Below are 26,904 nucleotides of genomic sequence, written 5' to 3'. Positions count from 1 at the left end.
TAAAAGAGGTATTTCACATTCACGTTCATGGCGACACTATTTACAATAGCCAAAAGTCGAATTCATAAAGACAGAAAGTAGAACAGTGGTTGCCAGGGGCTGGGGGAAGCGGGGAATGGGGAGTTACTGATTAGTGGATAGAGAGTTTTAATTTTGCAAGACGAAAATGTTCTGGAGACTGATTGCACAACAATGTGAATATACTTAACACTTGAGTTTTATGATACACTCAATCATGGCACATTTTAGAAATAATGGCAAATTTTATGTGTTTTTAAGCAAAATCTTAAAAATTAATTTTCAGGATTCTTCGTTTTTTGTTTCTGAGATGGGAGGAATGATCGCGTTTTAAAGCTGATCAAAGTAATCCGGTAGAGAGAAAAGTTGATTATACAGAAAAGCGTGTGGCGAACTGCTCTCATGAAAGGGCTTTGAGTAGGTGAGAGGGTAGGAGATTTAGTGCATGAGGGAGGCTGTGGCCTAAGAGGAAGCACACATTTTTCATCTATTGCAACAAGAAGGCAGACAGAATGTAAAGGTTTGGATGCCAGGGTGGGTGGATATGGAGGTGGGAGCTTGTAGGTCTCTTCCCATGGCTGCCAATTTCCCCGAGATACGGAAATTGAGTGGGGGGACAGAGGAGGTAGGTGTGGCCGTGAACTAGGAGAGTGGGGGGGCTGGGGACTGGAGCATGGTGGCTGAGCAGCGCTGAGGGGGCGCTGGGATGTGCAGAAATGAATGTGAAATGAGATCAGTTCACAGCAAGCACGTTGGCTGCAGAGTGCTGGATGGGTGCTCGGAACCTCTATATTAATCAGAAACTGTAATTAACAATAGAGATTTTATCTGATTCTGAGTGTCACATTTCATATTCAAGGGCCTACCCTGTAGGAATACACTGCTACATATTACAAACAAAATTTAAAAGAAACCTCAGTCATGGGAATGGGAGATCATAAACCCGCTGTGGCTCAGTGACCCTGACACTGGTGTGGCTTCGTCACCTGCCAAATGTCATGAGGCCGGTGGCCGCCATGCCTATTCATGGAGGTCATGCACCAAGGGTCCCCTGACTGCCTTTCTAGGAATGATATCCTGCTTTCCATGTCTTGTGACGGCGAGGCTGGTGGTGACAGAGTTCCTGAGGACTTCAGGCAGTGACTTCTGGGATAACCCTGGCTAAATCCTCCTTTAAGAGCTTAAAGCCCTTAAGTCCCAACATAGAGATAATAATGCTCACTGGGGAAAAACAGAATTGGAAAACTATTTTTTCCTCTGTGGTCTTTAAGCAAATCACACAAAGATACTTGTAATTCTTCCCTAGAAAAATGACAATGATGATGATGACGAAAACGTAACTATCCACACACTGTTTACTGTTCACATAAACCTCCTAATGACCCTAACATCTTATGTTTTCTCACCATTTGAATATTTACTAGAGGCCAGGAGTATTGACTCATGCCTGTAATCCCAGCACTTTGGGAGACCAAGGCGGGAGGATTGCTTGAGCTCTAGAGACCAGGCTGGGCAACATAGTGACACCTTGTCTATACTAAAAATTAAAAAAAATTAGCCAGGCATGGTGGTGCGTGCCTGTTGTCCCAGCTACTCAGGAGGCCTAGGCAGGAGGATTGCTTAAACCCAGGGGATCAAGGCTACAGTGACCTATGATCACGGCACTGTACTCCAGCTTGGGTAACAGAGACAGATCCTGTCTCAAAAACAAAACAAAACAAAATTACTTAGAGAGGAATCTGTTAATTAAACCTACCTCAAATGAAGTAGTGGAATTATGATTGGCTGTTACTTCTGTCCATTTCTGCCCAAGTTAAATTACAGGGATTAGATTAAATTGCCCGTTTGCAAGGAAACCTTCTGTATTCACCCAGTTTCTAAAACAACTGCTAGAACTTTTGAATGAAAGAAAAAGTCACACACAACTATGGGTAGTATATGGCTTTTTAAAAATATCCTTTGCTAGATAATAAACCACGAGTAGAAATACTCTTTTGATTTAGCATTCAGAAATTTTAATCTCATTGCTTAATATAAAGAATCAAAAGTAGCCTAGTATAGAAAAGGAAGTCACCCATGATTTTAGAAAAGTCTTGAAATAGAAGAGCACAGATAACGCCTCCACTGGCTAGAGGCATTGCTGTAGTGTGATGTAGGACCCAGTCCATCAGCACAAACCTCTCGCCAGCGGAATGGGGGAGCTTCCTGTCTGTCGAAACCTATCCAAGCTGTTCTCTGGTGGGGCATTTGTCTTTGTTGTCGTTGCCTTAGGTTTCTCAAACAAAATGCTGTTTATTTTCTTTTTTAAATGGACAAAAGAAAACAGAGTGTTGATATAGCGGTTTATAATGCCCTTCTTCAACATAAGGAACAAAAACTGCTCGCAGGCATGGCTGATTTTAGGACTACGGCAGGGAATATACAAGGGGAGCCTAGAGCATCTTGTAGTGCCAGAAAGTAAGACAATACTGAGGAAACAACACACACACAATGGTGGGGGTTGGGTACAGGGACACAGGTGCCAACTGAAAGAGCTCCCAATGGCCAAATTCGGACCAGCAGGAGCAACAAATAAATAATGCAATAATGGATTATAACTCGAAGTAGGAAATAAATATTCATGAATCCACACTGATATAAATAGGTGGTCGGCTCAGTAAATAAAAAGGAAAAGAACAGACAACTCTCCCATGCATGAAAATTTCAAATAATTTATGTAGACACCCCCCATCAAGTAGGTGAAGCATAATTCCTATTCCTTAAGTATGGGCTGTGCATAGTGACTTCCTTCCAAAGAGTACAGTATGGAATTGGAGGAGAAATGTAGCTTTACATGGAGAAACAGAAAAATAGGACTTCAACCGTATGATTCAAGTCAACATCATCCGTGGTAAGTCATGTCAACAGCATGCACGCTCACGATATGATGAAAATGCCACATCACCTCTGGGATCTTCTTCCCCAAGCCCCCAACCCTAGTCTAATCATGAGAAAAACATTAGACAAACATAAATTGCAGAACATTCTACAAAATACCCAACCGGTGCTCCTCAAAACTGCCAAAGCCATCACACACAAAAAAAAATTCTGAGCAACTTTCCCAGCCCAGAGGAGCTTAAGGAAACATGACAATTAAATGTTCTGTGGTATCGTGGACGGGATCCCGGAATAGAATAGAATAGGGAAAAGCTAATTAAGTTGGAATAAAATATTGACTTTATTTAACAATACAGTGTTATGATGGGTTCACTAGTTGTGACAAACGAACCACAGTAATATGAGATGGTAACCATGGGGAGACCAGGTGCAGCATACGTGAGAATTCTGTTTTATCTCTGCGACACTTCTGTAAACCTAAAACTATTCTAGAATAGTGTTTGTTTTGAAAACATTAAAAACAGGATGTGGCAGAATCAACTGGGTAAATGGAGAGGAGGAGAGAAGAGAGGCCTCTTCCTGGCAGCACGGGACTGGAAGGAGCTTGCTGCGCGGGACGCTGTGCCCTGACACACAGGACATAATCCTGGGCCTTCAAAGCCAACACCCCTGTCCAGATGTTAGTATAGTTGCCACCTTTACCTGCGATTCAAAACCTCAACCCAGCAGGTGTGGCGACCCCTCTTCTAAGGCAGGGGCCATGCTTTGCCTCGTTAGAGACTCCTGCAAAGCGGTAAGGCAAGGTGTCTCTACCAGCTGGAGTCTCCTCCAGAGGGGCTGGGGAATCTGGAATAAGCTCCTCTTTCTTTTCCATTTGTAGAACCAAAATGGAATTTCGAACTGGGGAATTTCTCGCTCCAGCTCTCATTCAGGGGAGGACCGTCTCTAAGACATTTGCTAGAGAATCATTGGAAAGAATTGAGAGGGAATTTGGGGGGAAACTGAGACGTGTGGCCAGGAGGACACTAAAGGGGAGAGGGTCGGGTGATGTCAAACTCAAGTGTTTTTCTAGAAACATCTGGCTTTGGCAGTAACAGAAATGCTAACCAAACATTGTTTGACAGACTGGCAGCAAGAGGTGGATAATCTGAGGATGGAGAGTGTGGCTGGGGAAGGATGAAGCTGTGTAGAGGCTGCTCAGACATCCGCAGAGGGTAAACCAACAAAGCCAAAATGTTAAAATGTGTTTAGGGCGGCAGTGGGCACATGCAAAGGAATGCCAGCTTTGGATCTGGGTTGAAAGTCCAGCTTGGCCACTCACTGACTCTAAGGCCCTAGGGACCTGCCTGTCCTCATCTGTAAAGATAAGAACACCCTCTCACAGGGATGCAGTCAAAATTAAATGCAGAAATTTAGAATAATGCAAAGTGAGAACTCAGTAAATGTTCATTGACATTATTGGTGTTAGTATTATTACTGTTACTTTTAGAAATTCCAGAAATGCAAGTAAGTCCCAAGATTCTTGTTCATGCTGTGATGGCAGGAGGAGGAAACTGCCCATCTTTCCTGGAACCCACGTCTACGTTTTCCATGCTTATCTCTTGGGATCGCATCTTCACAAATCTCTGCAAACCCGCCCTTTCCCTCACACCTCACAGATGATCCCCTCTGAGAAACATGCTTCCAATCCCACCTTGAAATGGTTCCTAAGTATTGCTTATTTAAGAACTATCCTTTCGAAGTGTCATCATTTAAGCCAAAACTAAAAAGGAAAAAAAAAGATTCATTCAATCAGACAGACATTTATTCAACAAAAACTTCTTGGGCACCTACTATGTGCCAGGAACTGTTCTAGGTGCTGGAAATCCAACTGTGAATGGGGAAGATAAACTGCTTGTCTCAATGAGAGCAACCAGATGACCAGGGTAGGCCTATAAAGGGGTGACATTGAAGTCAGGATCTGAGTGGCAAGAGGTAGCCTGGTGTGGCTGGAGAAAGTTTTCCAGGCAGAGGGAACAGACTGTGCAAACATCCTAAAGCTTGGCTTCTTCAAGGAACCAAGAAACCAGAGGGGCTGGAACTGTGGGCAAGAGTCACAGTGGTGCAAGACGAGGTCAAGCTAGGTCGTTAGGATGAGATAATGGCAGTTTTCTAAGTTAGCGTTATGCACTGAATTGTGTCTCTCTAAAAAGACATATGTTCAAGTTCTAATCCCCTGTACCTGCAAATACTGGCTTTATTTAGACATAGGGTCTTTGCAGACGTAATCGAGTCAAAATGAATGCATACTGAATTGGGGTTGGTCTTAACCCAATGACTGGTGTGCTTTTAAGGAAAAAAAAAAAAAAAACTTGAAACAGACACAGACACCTGTTAGGAGAGAATGCCACGTCACTCCAATCTCTGACGACACCAGCAGAGATTGGAGTGACGTGTCGACAGCCAAGAAGCAGCAGGATTGTCAGCAACCACCAAAAGCCAAGAAAAGGCAAGAAAGGGTCCTCCCCTGGAGTCTTCAGAGAGAGCACAGCCCTGCTGACACCCTGATTTCGGTCTTCTAGCCTCCAGAAAGGATGTTTTAAGTTACCCAGTTTGTAGTACTTTGTTACAGCAGCCCTAATGAAACAAATACAGTCAGGGTAATGAGTTTGGATTTCTATGAATGATGGAAATAATTAGAGGATTTTCAGCAGGAAAACCCACAAGCTAGTTTTCATTTTATAAAGATAAATATGGTGCCAGGCTTAGTGGCTCACATCAGAATCTCTGAGTGCTGTTATCCTAGCACTTTAGGAGGCTGAGGCAAGAAGGTCACTTGAACTCACAAGTTCAAGACCAGTCTGGACAAAATGGTGAAACCCCATCTCTACAAAAAAAATTTTTGAAAAAAATTGGCCTGGTGTGATGGCACACACCTTAGTCCCAGTTACTTAGGAGGCTGAGGTGGGAGGATGGCTTGAGCCTGGGAGGCAGAGATTGCAGTGAGCTGAGACTGTGCCACCGCACTCCAGCCTGGAGTGCAGGCCAGACCCTGTCCCAAAATAAATAAATAAATAAGGCTGCGGTTCAGCAGAACGGATGGGGAAGTGGAGGCTACGTGCAGGAAATAACATTACTAAGGATGTATTAAATGGTCCAGCCGAGAGACACGGGTAGCTGAACTAGGGTGGAAGTAGGGAGGTGGAAAGAATTGATTGGATTCAGGGTATACTTTAGAGAGAGAACAGAAGTGATAGATGAGACAAAGCACAAAATCCAGGATAACGTCTACATCTCTTCACAAAATCTTTGCTTTGATAGTGCATTTTTATTAGTTTAGTTTTAAAGCATTGCATTTGTTTACTTATTTGCTGATTTGGTTAACTTATTAACTAGACTTATTATTGGGCAATAATACTGGCTTTGTCTCTAAGTTTCAAAACATTCCTTCTCTAATATTAAAGTAATACATCTTCAGAATGGGACAGTAAAAGTTCTGTGCAGAACTTTGGGAGAGGACATGAAAAAAAGAAATAATCCATATTTCCTCACCAGGGAAATGAACATAATTTCAGTCAAGTACACATTGCCCATCACACTGCAGGGCAGTGGCAAGAATACAGGTCTTAGAGGTAACAAATGACATCTCAGTCCTGGCTCTGCTCCCAACTCACGTGGGACTCTGAACAACTCACTCAGCTCCTCTAAGCTTCATCTTCCAAAGCCATTAAATGGGTTACAGTTGTTGGTTTCTAAGCTCTTCCCAACTCGTAATGTTGTGTGTGTAACTTTCATTAGATTATTTTTGAAAACATTAAAGAATTTGAGTCAAAACCAGTGTAGTGCCATATTTGGAGTGTTAATTAAAAGAAATGTAGCATTCTAAATTCTTTGAAGTCTTATTTCTGGTAAGATGGAAAATTGGTTATTAGGATCAATGGAAACTACTACAAATAACGAATAAATGCAAAAAATGATTAAAAGTATGGAGGAAACAACATGAATAAAGAATAACCAGGCCAACATATGGGTGTAATCTGGGCCATGGGCATTGCTATAAAGCCCAGGGCTTACCCTAAGAGCTACAACCTCAGTGTAAGGGCAGGTCAGCTGTGGAGTTGTTCCACCTTCCTGCTCCCCTAGCTGGCTACAAGAAAAGTTGCTTCAACACTGAAAGGATTCACGGAATCTCTGAGAAGATATTACTACAAGCCAGAACCCACATAGATTTGCATCCCAGATTCACAGAACTTGGGTGATCAAGGAAACTTTAGGCTGTGAATTTAGTTAAAAAATTACCCAATATGACAGTGTCTCAGGTGTCTGGAAAGGCAAAAGAAAATACATGATACCTGGAGAAAGGTTTCAAAGAAGCCTCAAAAATAATTGTTCGAGGTTGATGAATAACAGTTCAAAATATCCAACCATGTAAGGAAGCAAAGAACTAAAGAAAGAATAATTAATAAAAACACACAGCAATACAAGCCCCAAAATATTAAGATATTTTAATTATCCAACCTAGATTATAAAAACAACTATGATACTATGCATAAAGATATAAAGGACAAGCTTGAAAATATATCTTGGAAACAAAAAATGGTTTAAAAAAACACAGTAAATTTGAAAAAGAAGCAAATTGAACTTTTATAAATGGCAAATATAGTAACTAAAATTAAAAAGTAAATGGATAGACTTAACAGCATAGTAAACATAGCTAAAGAGAAAATTAATGAACTGAAAGATATGTCAGAAGAAATTATCCAGAAAACAGCACAGAAACAGATAAGAGGTTAAAAGACATGGAGAATATGAGAAGTTTGAAACATTAGAATTTCAGAAGAAAAGAATATAGAGAATGGAAAGGAGATTATATTTGAAGAGAAAACAGCAGAGAATTTTCCAGAGCTGATGAAAGATTTCAAATTACAAATTCAGGAAGTGCAGCAAATCCAAAATAGGATGGATAAAAAATAAATCCACACGTTGATACGATAAAGTGAAATCGTAAAACACCAAAGACAGAGAAAAATCTTAAAATTAGATTAGAACTACAAATTACTTTTTAAGAAACACCCAAATAAGCTAGAAAAGTAGTTGAGTTCTCTACAACAATGAACCCAGAATATAAATAAAATATCTTTTTTTTTTGAGGTGGAGTCTTGCTCTGTCACCTATGCTCGAGTGCAGTAGTATAAACTCGGCTTACTGCAACCACTGGGTTCAAGTGATTCTCCTGCCTGTGCCTCCCAAGTAGTTCAGACTGCAGGCAGGCACCATCATGCCAAGCAGATTTTCGTATTTTTAGTAGAGATGGGGTTTTATCATGTTGGCCAGTCTGGTCTTGAACTCCCGATCTCATGTGATCTGCTCACCTTACTTAGCCTCTCAAAGTGCTAGGATTACAAGCATGAGCCACCATGCCCAGCAAAATAGATTACCTTCCATATGCTTCAAGGGAATAACTGACAACCTAGACTACTACACCCAGCCAAAAAAAAAAAAAAAAAAAAAAAAAAAACTTATATTTCCAAAAGTGAAAATAAAATAAAGATACTTCCAAGCAACAGAAACTGAGAGTTTTGATAAACTGAGAGGACCTATATTAGAGGAGCTTCTTTTCATTTCACTTCAGGCAAAATGAAAAGGAACCCAGGTGGAAGGAAGGTCTGATATCCAAAAATGGAGAATTTTTTTTTAATCGTAAATAATCAGGTGAATCAAAATGAAAACGACTGTATAAAACAACAATAATGATGTCCAGAAGGACTAAAAAAGAAAAAAATTAAAATGTATGGCAATAATAATATATAAGTAGGGGGCAGAATATAAATGGAGTTAAAGGTTACTAAGGTCCTTGTATTCTTTAGGAAGAAGCAAAAGTATGGTTAACTTTAGATGACTCTAATAAGTAAGCATGCTCTAATTTTTAGAGTAACCATTAATACAACAGAAAACAGAACGTTTGACTTCCAATGAATGGGAAAGAAAAAATTAAAAAGCCAAAAGAAGGCAGAAAAGACAGGTAAAAAAAGATATGGAATACAAAAATCAGTATAGATTTAAACCCAAATGTATTGGTAATTTTTAAAAACATAAATGGACCAAACACCTAATTAAAAGACAAAGATGTCATACTAGATGTTATGAGCCAAAATGTGTCCCTCAAAAACGTGCTGAAATCTCAACTCTTAGTACCTGTGACTGTGACCTTATTTGAAAATATAGTCTTTGCAGATGGTCGAGTTAAGATGACGTCATAAGGCTGGATCTTAATCCCGTGTGACTGGTATCCTTATACAAAGAGGAAATATGGATGGAGAGGCAGACACACACAGATGGAAGACATGGGGAGGAAGCCATCTACAAGCCACGGAAAGCCTGACACTATTAGAAGCTGGGAGAGAGACATGGAACAGATTCTTCCTTACAGACTCAGAGAGAATCAACACTACCTTCACCTTTATCTTGAACTTCTAGCTTCTAAAACTCTGAGACAATAAATTAAGTTGCCTAGTTTGTTGCATTTAGTATATCAACCCTAGAAAACGAATACACTCGATTTTTTTTTTTTTTTTTTTTTTTTTGGTCAAGATCTCACTCTCACTCAGGCTGGAGTGCAGTGGCATGATCGTGACTTACTTCAGCTTTGAGTTTCTGGACTCAAGCAATCCTTCCACCTCAGTCTCCCAGGTAGCTAGGACTACAGGTATGCACCATCACAGTTGGCTAATTCACTTATTTTTTGTAGAGGCAGGGCCCTGTTATGTTGCTCAGGCTGGTATCCAACTCCTAGGCTCAAGTGATCCTGCTGTCTAGCCTCCCAAAGTGCTGAAATTACAAGCAAGAGCCACCATGCCCAGCCTAGATTTTTGTGTTTTTTTTTTTTTTTTAAATTACGTTCTCCCTCCTTTATTTCCTTCCTGTTATGGACATTTGTGTCCCCTCCAAAATTCCTATGTTGAAGTAATAACTCCCAATGTGAAGGTATTTGAAGGTAGAACCTTTGGGAGGTAATTAGGTTTAGATAAGGTTATGAGGGTGGGCCCCATGAGGAGATTCGTGTTCTGTTTGTGCGTATGTTTTTGAGACAGTCTTGCTCTGTCACCCAGACTGGAGTGCAGTGGTACGATCCCGGCTCACTGGAACCTCCATCTCCCAGGTTCAAGTGATTCTCCTTCCTCAGCCTCCCAAGAAGCTGGGATTACAGGCACACACCACCACGCCGAGCTAATTTTTGTATTTTTAATAGAGATGGAGTTTTGCCATGTTAGCTAGCCTAGTCTCAAGCTCTTGTGATCTGCCCACCTGGGCCTCCCAAAATGCTGGAGCTACAGGTGTGAGCCACCGAGCCTGGCTGGGATTAGTGTCCTTAAAAGAAGAGGAAGAGAGGCCAGAGCTTGCTCACTCCACCACGGGAGGACACAGTAAGAAGGCAGCCATTGCCAAGAGAGCCTTCACCAGAAGTGAAGCCTGCTGCACCTTGATCTTGGACTTAACCTCCTCCGAAACAATGAGAAAATTAATTTCTGTATTTAAGTCACCCAGGCTATGGTATTTTGATACAGCAACCTGAGCTGACTAAGACACCCCCCACCTCTATTTAAGAAAGACTAGCCTGGGTAACAAGAGCGAAACTCCGTCTCAAAAAAAAAAAAAAAAAAAAAAAGAAAGACTAGCTTTGTCCCTGTGCCTGCCCATAGCTTTCCTTGTGGACACATTTCTCCTTGGAACTCACATTCTTTCTTCATACAAAACTCCTTTGAGGTTCTAAGGAGATGCTGCAGGGGAGCAGAGGTAGAAGAAATTAAATAACTCACCATGTTTAGCCTCAGACTTTAGTCTAAAAACTTGCCTGCTGGAAATACAAATTGGTTCCAATAACAAGAAGCCTGTGGCCAGTGACCTAATTCCATTCCTAGGAATCAGCCTGTAACTGGGTCTACTCTTACCTTTTTCCTTCTGCACCTGGGGGAGAGATTAAACACCCAAGAGATGGGAGAGCCAGTACCTTTTGGCCTTGAGGTCTGCTTTGGTTAAATCTGGGATTCTAATTAAATAATCATTGCACTAACAATTTCTTAGGAAAGTAAAATACCCAAACAGAATAGGTTGCCTGCATCACAGTGAAGGTGGAAGGGGATACCTGGAGGTGGGAGTGGAATGGCCCACCTTTCTCGGGCCTTTCAGAGATGCAAATGAGGTGGGATAGGATTCGGAAGCTGGGGCTTTCTCCCACCAACTCTTTGTTGGGTTCAGGTGCTCGTCTGTGTCCTGAGAGGGGCTGAGACTGGTGAGGAGGTGGGGAAGGCTCCTGCTCTGCCTGGGGTGGAAAGGAATGGTTTCATTTCTTCCTACCAAAGGAACCCAAGAGAGGAGACAATGAAGTTGGTACTCCATGGGTACCGAGAGAGAAGAAGAAAAAGAAAAACAAAAAATACTGTCTGGTATGGTTTGGTTGTGTCCCCATCCAAATCTCATGTTGAATTGTAGCTCCCATAATTCTCACATGTTGTGGGAGGGGCCCCATGGGAGATAATTAAATCATGGGGGTAATTTCCCCATATTTATCTCGAGGTAGTGAATAAGTCTCACCAGATCTGAAGGTTTTATAAGGGAAAACCCCTGTCACTTGATTCTCTTCTTCCTCTCTTGTCTGCCACCATGTAAGATGTGCCTTTCGCTTTCCGCTATGATTGTGAGGTCTCCCTAGCCATGTGAAACTGTGAATCCATTAAACTTCTTTTTCTTTACAAATTACCCAGTCTCGGGTATGTGTTTATCAGCAGCATGAAAACGGATTAATACACTCTCCTTAAGTAAAGTAGAATTCAGAAAAACATCTATCTGTGAGAGTCATTTAATGGAAAGCTGTCCACTATGCCTTGTGATCCCAAATATCTTTAGTAGAAACCACACATTTCAAGAACTGCTTAGTGAGATTGGGTTTCTTACAGAAACTGGTGAGGAAGCAAGTTCTGTGCATCAGCGGCAATGGGATCGAAACGTCAGCCCAGCTGATGAGAGTGGGGATGTGGACCATCTGGGTACAGGCATCCCAAGCTCAGCAGAACTCTGATCAGCCAGGGGCTGGAGCTGGCTTGTACTAGTTCATGAAAGAGGATTGCTACATCTTCAGGAGTATTGCAAACGGATTGTTAAACACAGCCCTTATTCAAAATCATGAGCTAGAGGTGGCAGTGAGCTGAGATTGCACCATTGCTCTCCAGCCTGGGTGACAGAGTGAGATTCTATCTCAAAAAAAAAAAAAAAAATTTAAAAATAAAAATAAAAATTACAGTATATACACTTACAATTTAATTAAGTTTGTAGGGCGTCTCTGAGCCTACGCTAGCTCAGAAGGCTGCCCCATTCGCAAATCGTTCTTTACTCAGTGAAACTGAACAAACAAACAAACAAACAAATAAATAAAGTTTCTTAAAAGCAAAAGTAATAAATGCTGACAACTCATCACTTTCTAATTTTACAACTGCATTTGTATTTCCAAGGGTTTGCTGCTGTACACAACCCCATGTTCAGGGATGTCACATTGGTGGTTCAAAATTGGTCACGAAGGGAATATTTACATCTTAGAATCTGGGAAATGCTGTGAATTAGAGCTGGATTTTTTATTGTATTAATTTATGGACTGTAAAAAGTAATGGAGAAAATGTTAAAAATGCAGATTAAACCTAAAAGCATGTCACGTCTATAGCTGTTACACTGTGAACAGCACAAAAACTTAATTTCTTTTTTGTCTTCAAAAACTATTATCCAGTCCAGGCACAGTGGCACATGCCTGTTATCCCAGCTACTTGGGAGGCTGAGGCAGAAGGACTGCTTGAGGCCAAAAGTTCAAGGCTGACCTGGTGCAGCGGCTCACGCCTGTAATCCCAGCACTTTGGGAGACCGAGGTGGGCAGATCACCTGAGGTCAGGAGTTCAAGACCAGGCTGGCCAACATGGTGAAACCCCATCTCTACTAAATATACAAAAATTAGCCAGGTGCGGTGCTCGCCTGTAATCCCAGCTACTCAGGAGGCCGAGGCAGGAGGATTGCTTGAATCAGGGAGGCAAAGGTTGCAGTGAGCCAAGATCATGCCACTGCACTCCAGTCTAGGCAATAGTGTAAGAGTCTGTCTCAAAAAAAAAAAAAAAAAAAAAAATAAGAGTTCAAGGCTGCAGTGAGCTATGATCTCGCTCCTGAATAACCACTGCAGTCCAGCCTGGGCAACATAAAATTCTGTCTAAATAAAAACCCAAACTATTGTCCAATTTAGCAAGGAAGTCATTTGCAGTCTTGACAAAAAAGGAAATCTCTGACATATGACTTCACTGTTGACACTCATTTTACTCTTTAACATGAGTGAAAAGAAGGACTAAATTCATGTCAGAGCTGTACTCAAAGTGCCAGCTGTAAAACATTTTCCAGCCTACCAGTGCCCCAGATTCACTGCTGAGCTTCACCCCTGACCCTGTTCTGTCCCCAGGTGCATGGGCATTGGGGGCAGGCAACAGAAGACACAGCGGAGATGAGATAGTCCCTACCCTAGGTGCTCTGCAGTGTTCAACCCGAGGAAACGGCCCCTGCCTTGTGACTGTGCCATCATTTCCCCCACAGACCACAGGTGGCATTCCATACCTGCCATCAGCAAGAGAGGGACCCTAGAAAGAGGCACAGGAAGGGTACTAGGTAGACACTCTTCCCATCTGTACTATTAAGCCATCTTTTTTTTTTTTTTTTTTTTTTTTTTTAATTAAGATGGAGTCTTGCTGTGTTGCCAGGCTGGAGTGTAGTGGTACGAACTCGGCTCACTGCAACCTCTGACTCCCTGGTTCAAATGATTCTCCTGCCTCAGCCTCCCAGGTAGCTGGGATTACAGGCATGCACCACCAAGCCCCACTAATTTTTGTATTTTTAGTAGAGACGTGGTTTCACCATGTTGGCCAGGATGGTCTCAATCCCCTGACCTCGTGATCTATCCACCTTGGCCTCCCAACGTGCTGGGATTACAGGCATGAGCCACCACGCCCGGTCTATTAAACGATCTTTAATGTTTGTGATACAACTCCAAGCAGTACAACATCTGGATCGCCACAGAACTGGTGACACCAATTCAACAGTTCTAATGAAAACACGTTTAGAAAGAAGCTGTAAACAAACGTTGAGACAAACAAACAAAAACCCTTTCTACTTAAGTTTGAATATTCTCTCACTGGAGATTTTTGTGAACTTGACTCTCTTGTTACACAGGACAAGGAACACCTACTTTTTGGGAAAAAAATAAGGAAGAGATAACAAAACAATTCAAAGTACTGAAAGATTGCAAAAATGTTGCATTTACCAACATTAATTAGAAAATTACTTTCTCAAGTGAATTTTTCAGTTAACACTGGAAAGCCTGTCCTTCAGGTACTCGACAGAAGCTGTGAGATGTTCCCAAATATCCATTCTCCTTTCTTCCTTTAATAATGGACTTCCTGGCTGGGCAGGGTGGCTCGAGCCTGTAATCCCAGCACTTTGGGAGGCCAAGGCGGGTGGATCACGAGGTCAAGAGATTGAGACCATCCTAGTCAACATGGTGAAACTCCATCTCTACTAAAAACACACAAAAAAATTAGCTGGGCATGGTGGCGCGTGCCTGTAATCCCAGCTACTCAGGGGGCTGAGGCAGGAGAATTGCCTGAACCCAGGAGGCGGAGGTTGCAGTGAGCCGAGATCGCGCCATTGCACTACAGCCTGGGTAACAAGAGCGAAACTCCGTCTCAGAAAAAAAAAAAAAAAAAAAAAAGGACTTCCTGAATTTTAGCTGATCACCCAGTAACCAGCACTACATTTTCTAGCTTCCCTTGGAGAACCCAAGTGACTAACTGCTGGCCTGGGGAATGCAAATTGCAATAGATGTGCAACTTCAAGAACTGAGTCTTTCAAGGAGACAAGTGTGCCCTCTGCTAGCTCTATGTTCCCATTCTGTTGGCTAAAACAGTGGGACAGTGGGATCTGGAGCAGCCGCCTTAGGCCAGGCTGGGAAATTGTGTGTTAACATGGCAGGGCTGGCTGGGCATGGTGGCTCACGCCTGTAACCTCAGCACTTTGGGAGGCTGAAGCGAGAGGATCTCTCGAGCCCAGGCATTCAAGATCAGACTGGGGAACTCGGTGAGACATCATTTCTACAAAAAAAAAAAAAAAAAAGTAAAAAATTAGCCTGGCATGGTGGCACGCATCTGTATTCTCCACAACTCAGTTGCTTGACCTGGGCAGTCAAGGCTAAAGTGAGCTGTGATGGTGCCACTGCACCTCAGCCTGGTGACAGAGCAACAATACAGGAGCAGCGCAGGTCCACACCCCGTGGAGCCATCGTTATCAGCCTTCCCACCTTTGCCATGAGGGAGAAATTAGCTTCTCTTCTTTAAAGCCACTGTTACTTGGCCCTAGCTGAATTTGTATCCCGAATGACACAATTACCAACATTTTAAGATATTTTAATGATTTTGCTTTTAATATTTCAAGGATAATATCCTTTCTAGAACATGCCACACTTTTCTTAACTCATTAGACAGAGCAGACAGAATACCACTTAGTCTTTGTTGACTTGAGAAGCGTTAATTGCTATCTGAATAGTAACACAAAGCGATGGCTGAGCAGCGGAGGGCGGCTGCCTCCTGTGGGCTTGGCTGATTCGTGCCTAAGGCCTGCGGTTTCTCTGCAGTTCCTTCCTCTCACTCTCAAACTATCAAGGATCAAATAACACATAGGCAGAAAGCGCTTCCACCTGGAGCCTCAAAGGTAAAAGTATTCAATAAATATTTTATAAGATTGTGATTGCTATTAGTATTATTATTACCTTGTATTGGGGACAAACAGCTATTTTTCAAAACCCAGCGCTTGTTTCTTCTGCTTAAATAAAAATCTCAACCAGGAAGACACAGAAGGTGGAAATCTTACAATGAGAGACATGATAACCAGCTGCATCAACAGAATGGAAACTAGGATTTGTCCTTAGTGCAGCCCCTCTCTGTCTCTTCGAAAATACCTTAGTGGTCTTCCTGGTCATGAAATATAAGGAAAATCTACCTATTGATCTTGGGGAGTCTCTGAACTAAGGACTTCAGCCAATAGCCGATGTTTCAAACGGAAAGAAAGGTAAATGCTGTGTCTGATAACGAACAAGGCTATTTTCATAGTCATCAGAGTATGGCTCTTCATAGAACATACGACGTTCAGAGGTTTTGCTTTCTTTGACCAGGACAAGAAGGGGACAGTAGCACCATAAAATGTGATACTCTTCCGGCCGTGGGCCTGCCCTAGCCATGTGGCTACAAGCCTGGGGCCAAGAAGGAGTTGGCCAGATGGGCCCTGGGAGGGGGCCTGACTTATGAACTCTAGAGTATTGATACCTGCCCACCAGCCAGCGTAACCCTCCCTTATCTGCCTGCAAATCACTCATGTTGTCCTCAAGACTCAGGAAGCAGTTAAGTGTCACAGCCTGTGTTACAAGTTCTTGGGACTTGAAGGGAGCTCTTAGACCAGCGAGAGGTCCCACATGTGCACTGAGGTGATTGACAGGGCAGCTGGGACAGCACCAGGCAAGAAGTGACGAATGTCACCAGCATTGGCTTGTTATACAGTCAACGCAACGAAGTATCCTTAGAATCTCCTGGAGAAGAGACTGCCCAAGGCTTAAAAATATATTCTTCTGCTGGGCGCGGTGGCTCAAGCCTGTAATCCCAGCACTTTGGGAGGCCGAGGCGGGTGGATCACAAGGTCAAGAGATCGAGACCATCCTGGTCAACATGGTGAAACCCCGTCTCTACTAAAAATACAAAAAATTAGCTGGGCATGGTGGTGTGTGCCTGTAATCCCAGCTACTCAGGAGGCTGAGGCAGGAGAATTGCCTGAACCCAGGAGGTGGAGGTTGCGGTGAGCCGAGATCGTGCCATTGCACTCCAGCCTGGGTAACAAGAGCGAAACTCCTCCTCAAAAAAAAAAAAAAAAAAAAAAAAAAAATATATATATATATATATATTCTTTTATGATGATGCTATTGTTAACATCAATGTATCATTGTAATAATGTTATTGATATAATAAAATTATCTTATTTTATAAGATTGATATTACTGTATTATTTCTCTCTTGTTAGTATATTATCATCTCATTACAAAAGTAATTATTATTCTCCCGGTATACAGCTGTGTACACAGTCCTCTCTCCCAAAATACCTTCCCCTTCAAATCTAAGGCTACTAACCAGCTGTAATTGAGCTTGTAAAAAACATGTTAACAAAAAAATGTAAACAAATTCTGATGGAAAATCTGGAAGCATTTTCTTAGCAATAAAATACAAGATCTTTAAAAGTTAGACCAAGTAATACCTTACTTTGCTTGGTCAGGATTTTTTTTTAAGAACTTCTGGCTCCCCAGCTGTGTCCCAGATAGTTAAAATTGTCAAATTAGTGGCCATTTGGCAAATGGAGTGAAACTGTACAATGTCTGAGCTGGCTTCTTCACAATTAAAGTCCTGTCATTAATGGTAAAATGCGGTGTCCAGGCCTAGGAAATTGTCAAAATAAAACTGGGGCAATTAATAGGTTGCCAACTTTATTTTGCCAACTAAGAACATTTTTTTTTAATTACTAAATCCTATTAACATACAACATTTAATAAAACCAAACATTTTACTGCCAAGATAGTAGGAAGCAGATATTTCAGAAGAAAGGATCATCCTTTAAGAAGACTCATTTGAACTTTATGAAGACTGTCAAATGGCTCTTGTTTTTCTTATGACACCATGGATGGGTGAGAACTTCGTGCAGACGGGCGCCTGGTTTGGAACTCTTATTCTAGAATATTAAGCCCATAGCTTGGGAAGCTGGGAGTTGTTGACCTAAAATCATTTCCGTACAATTTCCTAAATATATGGGAAGTAGATTCAAGGAAGAGCAGTGCCTACGGTCCAGAAGAGAAAGTCTGTGAGGAAATTGGAAGAGGCTGCCTGCTTTGGCCAGAGCCCTGTATTGTCAGCCAACCAACCCCAAAGATTTCTTTCCAATCTCAGGTGTCTCTGAGTGTCACAAGAGCTGAAAACTACCCTTTTGAGACAGGAAAATTGCGAAATCAGGTTCATTTCATGGAATGAATTTTCCATTCTTCCTGGCCCCAGGAATGTTGAGTCTGTTGGTAATTTTCATTCTTGGGTCACGGCCCCCAGGAGAGTAGCACAAAGGCCAAACAGGAGAGAGCAGTCTTCAGTGTGTTTCTTCAGATCCTGGATTTGCTCCCTGGATCTATAAACAGAAAGGCTGCCCTGCTCCAGCCCTCCAGATGCAATTCCCAGAAGCCAACAGCTGCACGGAGAGCTGAGTGGGTGAGACTGGCCTTTAGACAGTTCTAAAGCTGGCATGCACGTGAAAGAAAGGAGATTCTTGTTGTCAGAAAAACAAGCAGTGAGAGAAGCCTTTACCTCATGAGATAGCTGAGTTAAAGCTTCTTTTACTACAACCAATGACCCAAAGTAACTTTGAGGAGCCTTCCCCCCACCCGACTGCTTTTATTTTCCAGCATTTGGAAGAACTATGAAGAACCAAAGGGATAAGGGCTGAATTCATTACCAACTCTTCCAGCAGCTCTTGCTACTGACCTGAAATAATTTCCATATATTTTCCTAAATATATGGGAGTTAATTGCCAATTTGCATTCTGATTTTGGTACTCAGGTCTCAAGATGGAAACATAAGCCCTTATTTCAAGAAAAATAGGTGAAAGGAAACTTCTGAAGCTCATTTTCTAATGCCTGAAAGGTCTGTGAAGAACGAGCGTAATATTTTTTCCTCTCTAGCAGCCTATTCCAAAGCATCTTACAGAAGCAACCCTCCCTTGGGTTTGAGTTGGTTTATGATTGTGGTTACATCTGAGGATTTATTCTCCACCCCAGCCTCTCCAAATCGCTGCTAATTCTTAAAAGGGTCACAGGAATGTAATTTCGCCTGGTATGCCTCCTTGTAGCCAAACTCGATGTCAGCACCTTTTAGCAGTGAGAAATTATGACTTAATAAGCTGGATTTTCATGATGACTCTCTGTGTTGAGATTCTGTTTGGGAAGACTTTTCTATGTCTTTGACACTGGCCTGCTTGCGTTATTAACTTAAATGTCTCAGGAACATCATCTGCTCCTGCTAAAATAAATGACAAATGAGTTCTGGAAAGTAGCTTCAAGATTTACCCTAGTAGGAACAGTCAGGGGAAAGCTCAGTGTCTGAAACACTAATTTAGATGCAAGGTTTAATCATGTGTGTTTAGCGATGACCCTAAAATCTGCTCACTCACAACTTTCCCCATCTGGTGTAATTTGCTTTCTCCACTTGGAAAAATGCACAGGACAGCATGCATTATGTGCCGTGTTATAACAGACCTCATCCGTCACATGCTTCACTGAGGGAGGCTTGTTTCTCGTCCTATCTCTACCAAGCTCCCAACCTCTAGTGGCATTTTGCAGTGCGGGTCTGACCAAGTACCCATGCCCCAGCCCAATACCACTGTGGAGAAGGAGATGATAGAGCCGTACCTTGTACCCAGGTTTCCGCCCTCTTTTCTTTGGGATCTTCACTGCTGGTAAAGAGCCAGCTGAGGCGGAATAAAGGTTATGAACTGCCATCTTCATAGGTGTGGAGTGAAGTGAGGGTCGGCCTCGCTTTCTCCCCGGGATCCTCTGAGACTGCATTTCGGCTGGTGCCAGTCTTACAGAATGAGGTGACAGATCGCTCACAGGCAGAAGAGGTGCTATGAATTAGTCCAGACACAAAGCAAAACAAAAACAGAAGTGTTTGTTTGGTTTGCAAGGCAGACACGATCCTGTTTGGTGATTTTGGCGATACCTACCACTTACTGGAGGGGAAGACCAAGCATGTAGCAGACGGGTACCACTAGGAGCATTTACAGTGCTGTTTGGGCTTCTGGTACAATTTCAATGATGGTGAATTTCCATGGGGCAAGTGAAGTAGGGGAGATACTGGCTAGGTGAAGAAAACAATGGTTTCCCAGCTCCAAACACAGTGGATAATGCCACCAGCAACAAAGTGACTGAGTCTGTCTCCTCAGTAAGTTCAACTTTGAACTGATATAACAATAATATTAAATAAACAAAGCCACTCTCTCATGTTCACTCCTGTCTCTTTGGTTGAGTTATAAATTGTCATGACCTCTTTTTCCCTTGAAAGAAATTTAAGTGCATCACATTAATTGTATGAAAGTTGATGGTGTCCCTCTATCAAAATCTGGACAGATTTTGGTTGAGTTATAAAATGTCATGACCTCTTTTTCCCTTGAAAGAAATTTAAGTGCATCACATTAAGTGTATGAAAGTTGATGGTGTCCCTCTATCAAAATCTAGACAGAGATTTATATACAGATATGTTCGTTTTGACATGATTTAGAATTGCAAAAATAAAATGGACGCAGCCCAAATAATAAGAAATAGAAGAATATTTAACATATCGGCAGAATAAAACAATCAACTGGTTCAAAGCCTTTAATGACACTTTTTGATTAACACGATGTTGAATAAAGAAAAATCGCACATTAAAATGACCTCAACTATGTAAAAATGTGTAAGGTAAGGAAGTGGAAGGAGACATGCTAAAATGTAACCAAGGCAAAGATGGTAGGACTGTGGGTAATTGTTCACCATGTACAATCCTTTATACAGATACCGCACACACTATAATAATCTTAGCATGGCATTAAAAATATGAATACTAAGACCAGGCATGCCAGGCACACTGATTCATGCCTATAATCCCAGCATTTTGGGGGGCTGAGGCTGGTGGATCACTTGACCCCTAGAGTTCAAGACCAGCCTGGCCAACACAGCAAAACCTCATCTCTACTAAGAATACGAAAATTAGCCGGGCTTGGTTGCTAATTACACCTGTAATCCCAGCTACTTGGGAGTCTGAGGCAGGAGAACTGCTTGAACCAGGGAGGCAGAGATTGCAGTGAGCTGAGATCATGCCACTGCACTCCAGCCTGGGTGACAGACTAAGACTGTCTAAAAAAAAAAAAAAAAAGAAGAAGAAGAAAGAAGAAGCAGCTTCTCAGGTAGAATTGCCTAAACTTTGAAGCAAGAGGTAGTTGATCAAACTTGATTCAAAGAACATAGTAATTTCATTAGCCCCGGGGTGAGACTTCCTGGAATGTTCAGGAATGTGATGAGTGAGGCAGAACTTTTAGATTTTGGATAAAATTCATTTTTAGGGATTAGTAGTACCTTACGGTGGAAATGAGAGGCTTTTGCGTAGAACGTGTTGAGGAAGACAATGAACGTGGTCCCTACACCCTGGCCTGGACTTATCTACAGGGACAAGATTGCTTTGCTCAGGACCCAAAATACAAAACAGTGGAAGTTCTTAAAAACGTGATGGGATATACCGGGCATCCTTTATAGATTTAAGGTCACTTTGTTAATTCTCTGAATATGACAGTATTCTATCAATAACCTTGACTGTTCTTGGAAATATCATATGTAGTAAATAGAATTTTAAAGTACAAATTTATTTATGGAATGCACTGTTAAACAGATGAACAATGCACTGTTAGACAAGGTGTTTTGGATATGAATTTTTTCTGTTCTTGTGAGTTTAAGGAATATCCTCCATCTCACTGACTCTAAGAAGCATATTTTTTCACACATTAGCATCTCTGAAATCAGTGTGTCATAATTCCACAGGGAGCATTTTTTCCTATCTTAGTGGTATATAAAATAATGATGTGATATAAGTAAAGGTATCTTAGAGTCAATCAATTAGGATTGTGACCCATACGCTTATTAATACGTAAACAACAACAACAAAAAGTCATCCTACTTCTAAACTTAGCACCTGTACTCCACAGTGCCAACAAATACCCAAAATATTCATTTTCCAAAAAGAGGCTACCAAAAACATTGAAGAACCACCAAATTTATTTCATAAGATTTTTGCTATATGAAAGTTGGTCCAAGTCCAATTTTGCACTATTCTAATCAAGTTTCTGCTTCTTCCTTATTATCTCTATAGACTTTAATTCAGGAATGACTTTTTTCCTAGTTTCGAACGTGCTTTTCTACTTTACTACTTTGTCTTTACTGAGGAGTAAAGACAATCTATCCACTAACATCGAGATCCAAAGTCAATAAGAGAAAACCCACGATCAGGCCGGGTGCGGTGGCTCACACCTATAATCCCAGCACACCGCGAGGCTGAGGTGGGTGAATCACCTGAGGTCAGGAGTTCGAAACCAGCCTAGCCAACATGATGAAGCCCTGTCTCTACTAAAAATCCAAAAATTAGCCAGGCATGTTGGCATGGACCTGTAGTCCTAGCTACTCGGGAGGCTGAGGTTCGAGAGTCACTTGAGTCCGGGAGGCAGAGGTTGCAGTGAGCCAAGATTGTGCCACTGCACTCCAGCCTGGGAGACAGAATGAAACCCTATCTCAAAAAAAAAAAAAAAAAAAGAAAGAAAAGAAAAGAAAAAAGAAAGAAAGAGAAGAAGAAAGAAGGAAAAGATGCCAATCAGAGAAGGCATTGAATCTCTGTCCTCTCTTGTGGAAATGGGAGTCCTCTTGAAGGGTAAGTCGGCTGCAGTTCTTCCCTGGTGAGTTGCAAAGCTCTGAGATGCTTCCTCACAAACTCTTCTTATTAATAGGTTTTGAAGAGTAAAAGAGGGGTAACCAACTAACTAGCCCAATAACCTAAGAATTTTCATCATTCAAATAAAACTTTTTACAAAAATTTCTCAATACCTAAAAAACTGTTTTTGGAAAAAAGTCATCTTTTAAGCTGGGTGTTCTATTGTTCTGCTTCCCTCTTGCTATTGTAAGGAAATGACAGGGCTTGGGTTGCTTTCTACTTCTTCCCTTCCACAGAAGCACATTCGTCTTGGAGGGCACGAAGGAGCTTTCCAGGCCACTACATCTGATAAATAAAGTTTACACTAGTGGAGCAATAATAAACTGTGATTGGTGGAGTACGAGGTACCACAGCAACTGGGGAGATCATTTGGAGCGAGGAAGTCTTCCCCCAGTCTTTTCAAGGCATCACACCTGAAGGACTGTATATTTCATCCATAAATCAGGAAGATGTTCTTCCCCAACTGCTTGTCACAAGTAAGTACAATTTTTTTTTAAATAAATCAAGTAAGGTTTTATTCTGTTATAGGATCTTTAGTAAGCAGATGATATTCACACATCAGCTGACAATCTTTCAAATTTCTAAAATTCAGATCAGACAGAAACCCAACATATTAACGAAGGAAAAAACAATCAAGGCTGCCTTCGAAAACACTAGATCACGCACACACACAAAAGAAGCCAATACTATTAGAGGATAACGTGGTCTCATTCAGCCAGGGATCATATTTTCAGTTAGGATATTCTGTATAAAAGTAGGAGAAAGCTATTTTCCTAATGCAATAGGTCAGAATGTAAATGGCCATTTTGTTTGTCTGAAAAAATTTTCTCAAAAACATGTATCATCCAGCCGAAAAACTGGAATCAAAGTTATGACTTCAAGAATAGGCTCAGAAAAACAGAGAAGGGAAGCGCATTTGAGTGAATGACCTGACTTTCTCTGTCGGCTAAGTAAGTACAATTTTAAGGAACAAGTGAGAAGATTCTTAAAAATTGAAGAGGTCATTTTAACCACAGTGGATTCTCTAAATATCTCCTTGATATTATCGTAAAGGGTTTGGAGGAAAGCGCTTCTTAAGTGCCTTTTCAATAACAGACCCAGACACTTTGGAAGACAGTAGCAGAAGTCCAGGTACCCCAAAATAGCCCTTTCCAAAACTAAGACACGAAAGAAAAAAAGTAAAAATAACAAAGCTCAATACTGAAAGTAAAGAAGAGACTCAATCTTGGAATGTAATGGAAATAAGACCAGTGGGATTTTTAAAAGGCAGAGCATGGCTGTGGCAGATGAGCAATGCAAATTTACCACATTTAAAGAAAAGCTCAAAAGTAATTTAAAAATGAAAATACTCAAAGGTATATTAATAGGTTACCTTCCAGAATGAAGAGGCCCTCTGAGTCTTAAGAAAATTTATTTTAAAATGGTCTGGGTGGTGTGGCTCACGCCTGTAATCCCAGGACTTTGGGAGGCCGGGGTGGATAGATCACTTGAGGTCAGGAGTTTGAGATCAGCCTGGCCAACATGGGGAAACCCCGTCTCTACTAAAAATACAAAAAAATTAACTGGCATGGCGGCAGGCGCCTGTAATCCCAGCTACTAGGGAGGCTGAGGCAGGTTGCAGTGAACTGCGATTGCACCACTGCACTTCAGCCTGGTGTGACACGGCGGGACTGGAAAGAAAGAAAAGAAAAGAAAGAAAGGAAAGAAAGGAAGGAAGGAAGGAAGGAAGGAAAAAAGGAGAGAAAGAGAGAAAGAAAGAAAGGGAAAAAGAGAAAGAAAGAAGAGAGAGAGAAAAAAATTTATTTGAACATGAACAAAAACAAATCAACACTTACAGGAAAACATCTATAAGCATTTAGGTAGGATAAACAGGCCATTTACAGTGGGAAGAATAAACAGTCCAGTTCACTTCAGCACCATCGGCCAGAAGATAATGGAATCACTGTGCTGGCATTTTTTCCAGTTATTTATAGTTACTGACACACTTGACCCACCACAGGGCCTTTGCATATGCAGTTCCCTTTGCCTGAATTGCTCTTTCTTTCCCCTCTGGTCCATGCCTCTCCTTCCTTGGTTATCTCAAGGAAGCTTTCTCTGACCTCACTAGGGTTTCCTGAGCTTAGAGTTTCTCAGCGGAGACATAAACCTGTGGCATGCGCACTATCCATCGTGGAGCTTGGACAAGGGAAGCCATGGGAACATGAAGCTTATGTGACCTGCTGTGCCTCTGACCTAGAAGCTGTCTGTCTTCTGCCAGCATCCATGACACCAGGGCCAGCTGATTTGTTTGCTGTCAGAGAGGGTAAGATCTCAGGGCCTTCACAGTTCTTCATACAGATTTCATAGTAAGTAGAAGGACTGCAATGGAGGAAATAATGTTTAAAATTTTACTGATGCCCTTAAATACAATTTGAATAAATAAGACTATTTTATTTTGGGACAGATGGGTATTTTTAAAATATAATTTTCACCTCAACTGTTCTACAAATTAAATGCAATCGCATTTTAAAAATCCAAAATGACTTTAGAAAAAGAAGGGTAAATAAAGCCCTGTGAAGAAGATCTGCCCTCCTGGGTATTAACATGTATTATAAAACTCCAACAATGGCAGCAGTATGTTACAGGAGTAGCAATGGGATCAATGGAAGAGTTCGTTCAGAAATTAAATGTATATTAAATTTCCACTTAAAACATTCAGGAACATTTCACATCAAAGCAGGAAATTGCAATGGACAACTGGCATTTAGAAATAAATAAAATTTGACTGATATTTTAACAAAATATTTTTAGAAATGTCCAAGACTTAAATATACATTTAAAAAGACACATTGAAAAGTATTAAAGTCAATATAAGCGGACATTTGCATGTTCTTGGAATGGGGATGAGCTTAAGTACTGGATGTTAGAAAACGTGGGAAGCAGAACTAGAAATATTAATAGACATGACCATGTAAAACTCAAACGCTTTCATAAAGCAAAAGTAAAGTCATAAAAAAGTTGAAAATAAAGCTAAGGAAACTACTTGCTACCTATGGAACCAACAAAAAGTTAATACAAAGAACTGCTTCAAATTATGAAAAGATTCAGTTGGTACAAAAATAATCGTGGTTTTTACCATTGAAACTAATGGCAAAAGCCGCAATTCCTTTTGCACCAACCCATTAAAAGTAAAACCCAGTCCCCCAATACACACAACAGAAAAATGATCAAAGGACACAAAAAGGTAGGAAGGAAGGGAAGGAGGGAGGGAGGGAGGTGAATTATTACAAGAAAAGATTCTGCGCTTTATTGCCAACTCCCCCAAAAAAGTAAATTGAGGTATCATTTGTCGATTTCCAGTTGATTAATGTGAAAAAACCTGACAATACTCATGGTGAGGGGCTGATGCGATGGGCACTCTCATTTATTGTTGGCAAGGGTACAAATTGGCTAGCCTTTCTGGAAGACAATTTGAAAAACCACCTAAAAACGTACACATGTACATTTCCTAATCCAGCTATATCACTCCTAAGGATTTATCCTAAAAAAAGAACCTGAGAAGAGCACAGAGATATATGGCCAAGGATATTCTCTGCAGCATTCTTTACAATAGTGAAATGCTGAGAGCAATCAAATGTCCCTCAAAACCACCATGGGTTAGTACACTATTTTACATTCATAAAATATTTGTATACATATATGTACATATGCATGCATATATGAGGACTGCAAAATAGCATATATAGTATGATTCTCTACATATATTTTATGTGCATAGATAAAAGTAAATCTGCACACGTTTAAGCATAAAAAGGTCTGGGAAAGACAGTCATCAAAAGGCTGGCGACAATTGTGTCTGGGCAAGAAGATACTAAAAAATGCTCTTTCTTTCTGCTTTGTACCCTTTTGCAGTGTCTGAATTTTTAAAATCAGAATTAGAAGAATAAGATAAAGAGAAAAAGAAGCAATGACGGGTTGATTCTTATTCTCTGGGAGTTTCTACTGAAAATATTTGCTTCCTGGAATGGCCTTTCATTTTCTTGTTTTCTAATGGGTTTTGTTCTTGAGCCACAGAACTTTAGTGGCCACTATGTTAATGCTGCAAACAAAAATAACAAAAAAGGCAAAAGGTCTTTATCAGTCAGCAGAAATATCAGAAAAGGTTGCTCCAGATCTAAGAAATGCATCCATAAACATGACAGATAGGGGTGTTTCACTGGACCCCAGAAAGAAGCAGCTTGCCACCATCACCCTCCTTGACACCACCTCCAGCAAGTAGCAGCTGGGCCACCGCCCTTTTTCCACATTACCCCATCTCCAAAGACCTTCAAAGACCTCCAATGCTGTTCAACGATATTCTATCCACAGATACATAATTTAATACATCCAAATA

The 26,904-nt window shown here is 41.2% G+C and overlaps 1 protein-coding gene across 6 annotated transcripts in view; it reads right to left on the bottom strand.

Moving 5' to 3' along the window:
• The window catches only part of SCML4 (Scm polycomb group protein like 4), a 123,067-nt gene that overhangs the window by 53,310 nt on the left and 42,853 nt on the right, over positions 1–26,904 (bottom strand). For 5 of the 6 annotated variants that reach the window (XM_074397646.1, XM_074397643.1, XM_074397645.1 and 2 more), the window contains one exon: positions 19,433–19,647. The exons of the other annotated variant lie outside the window; for it this stretch is intronic. In XM_074397646.1, the coding sequence (XP_074253747.1) occupies positions 19,433–19,588 (156 nt within the window). In that variant the 5' untranslated portion in view covers positions 19,589–19,647. The remainder of the gene's footprint in view (positions 1–19,432; positions 19,648–26,904) is intronic. 6 annotated transcript variants of the gene reach the window in all.

Source organism: Saimiri boliviensis, chromosome 4 (genome assembly GCF_048565385.1).
Source record: "Saimiri boliviensis isolate mSaiBol1 chromosome 4, mSaiBol1.pri, whole genome shotgun sequence".
Taxonomy (NCBI): domain Eukaryota; kingdom Metazoa; phylum Chordata; class Mammalia; order Primates; family Cebidae; genus Saimiri; species Saimiri boliviensis.
This window is presented reverse-complemented; position numbering and strand designations above follow the sequence as displayed.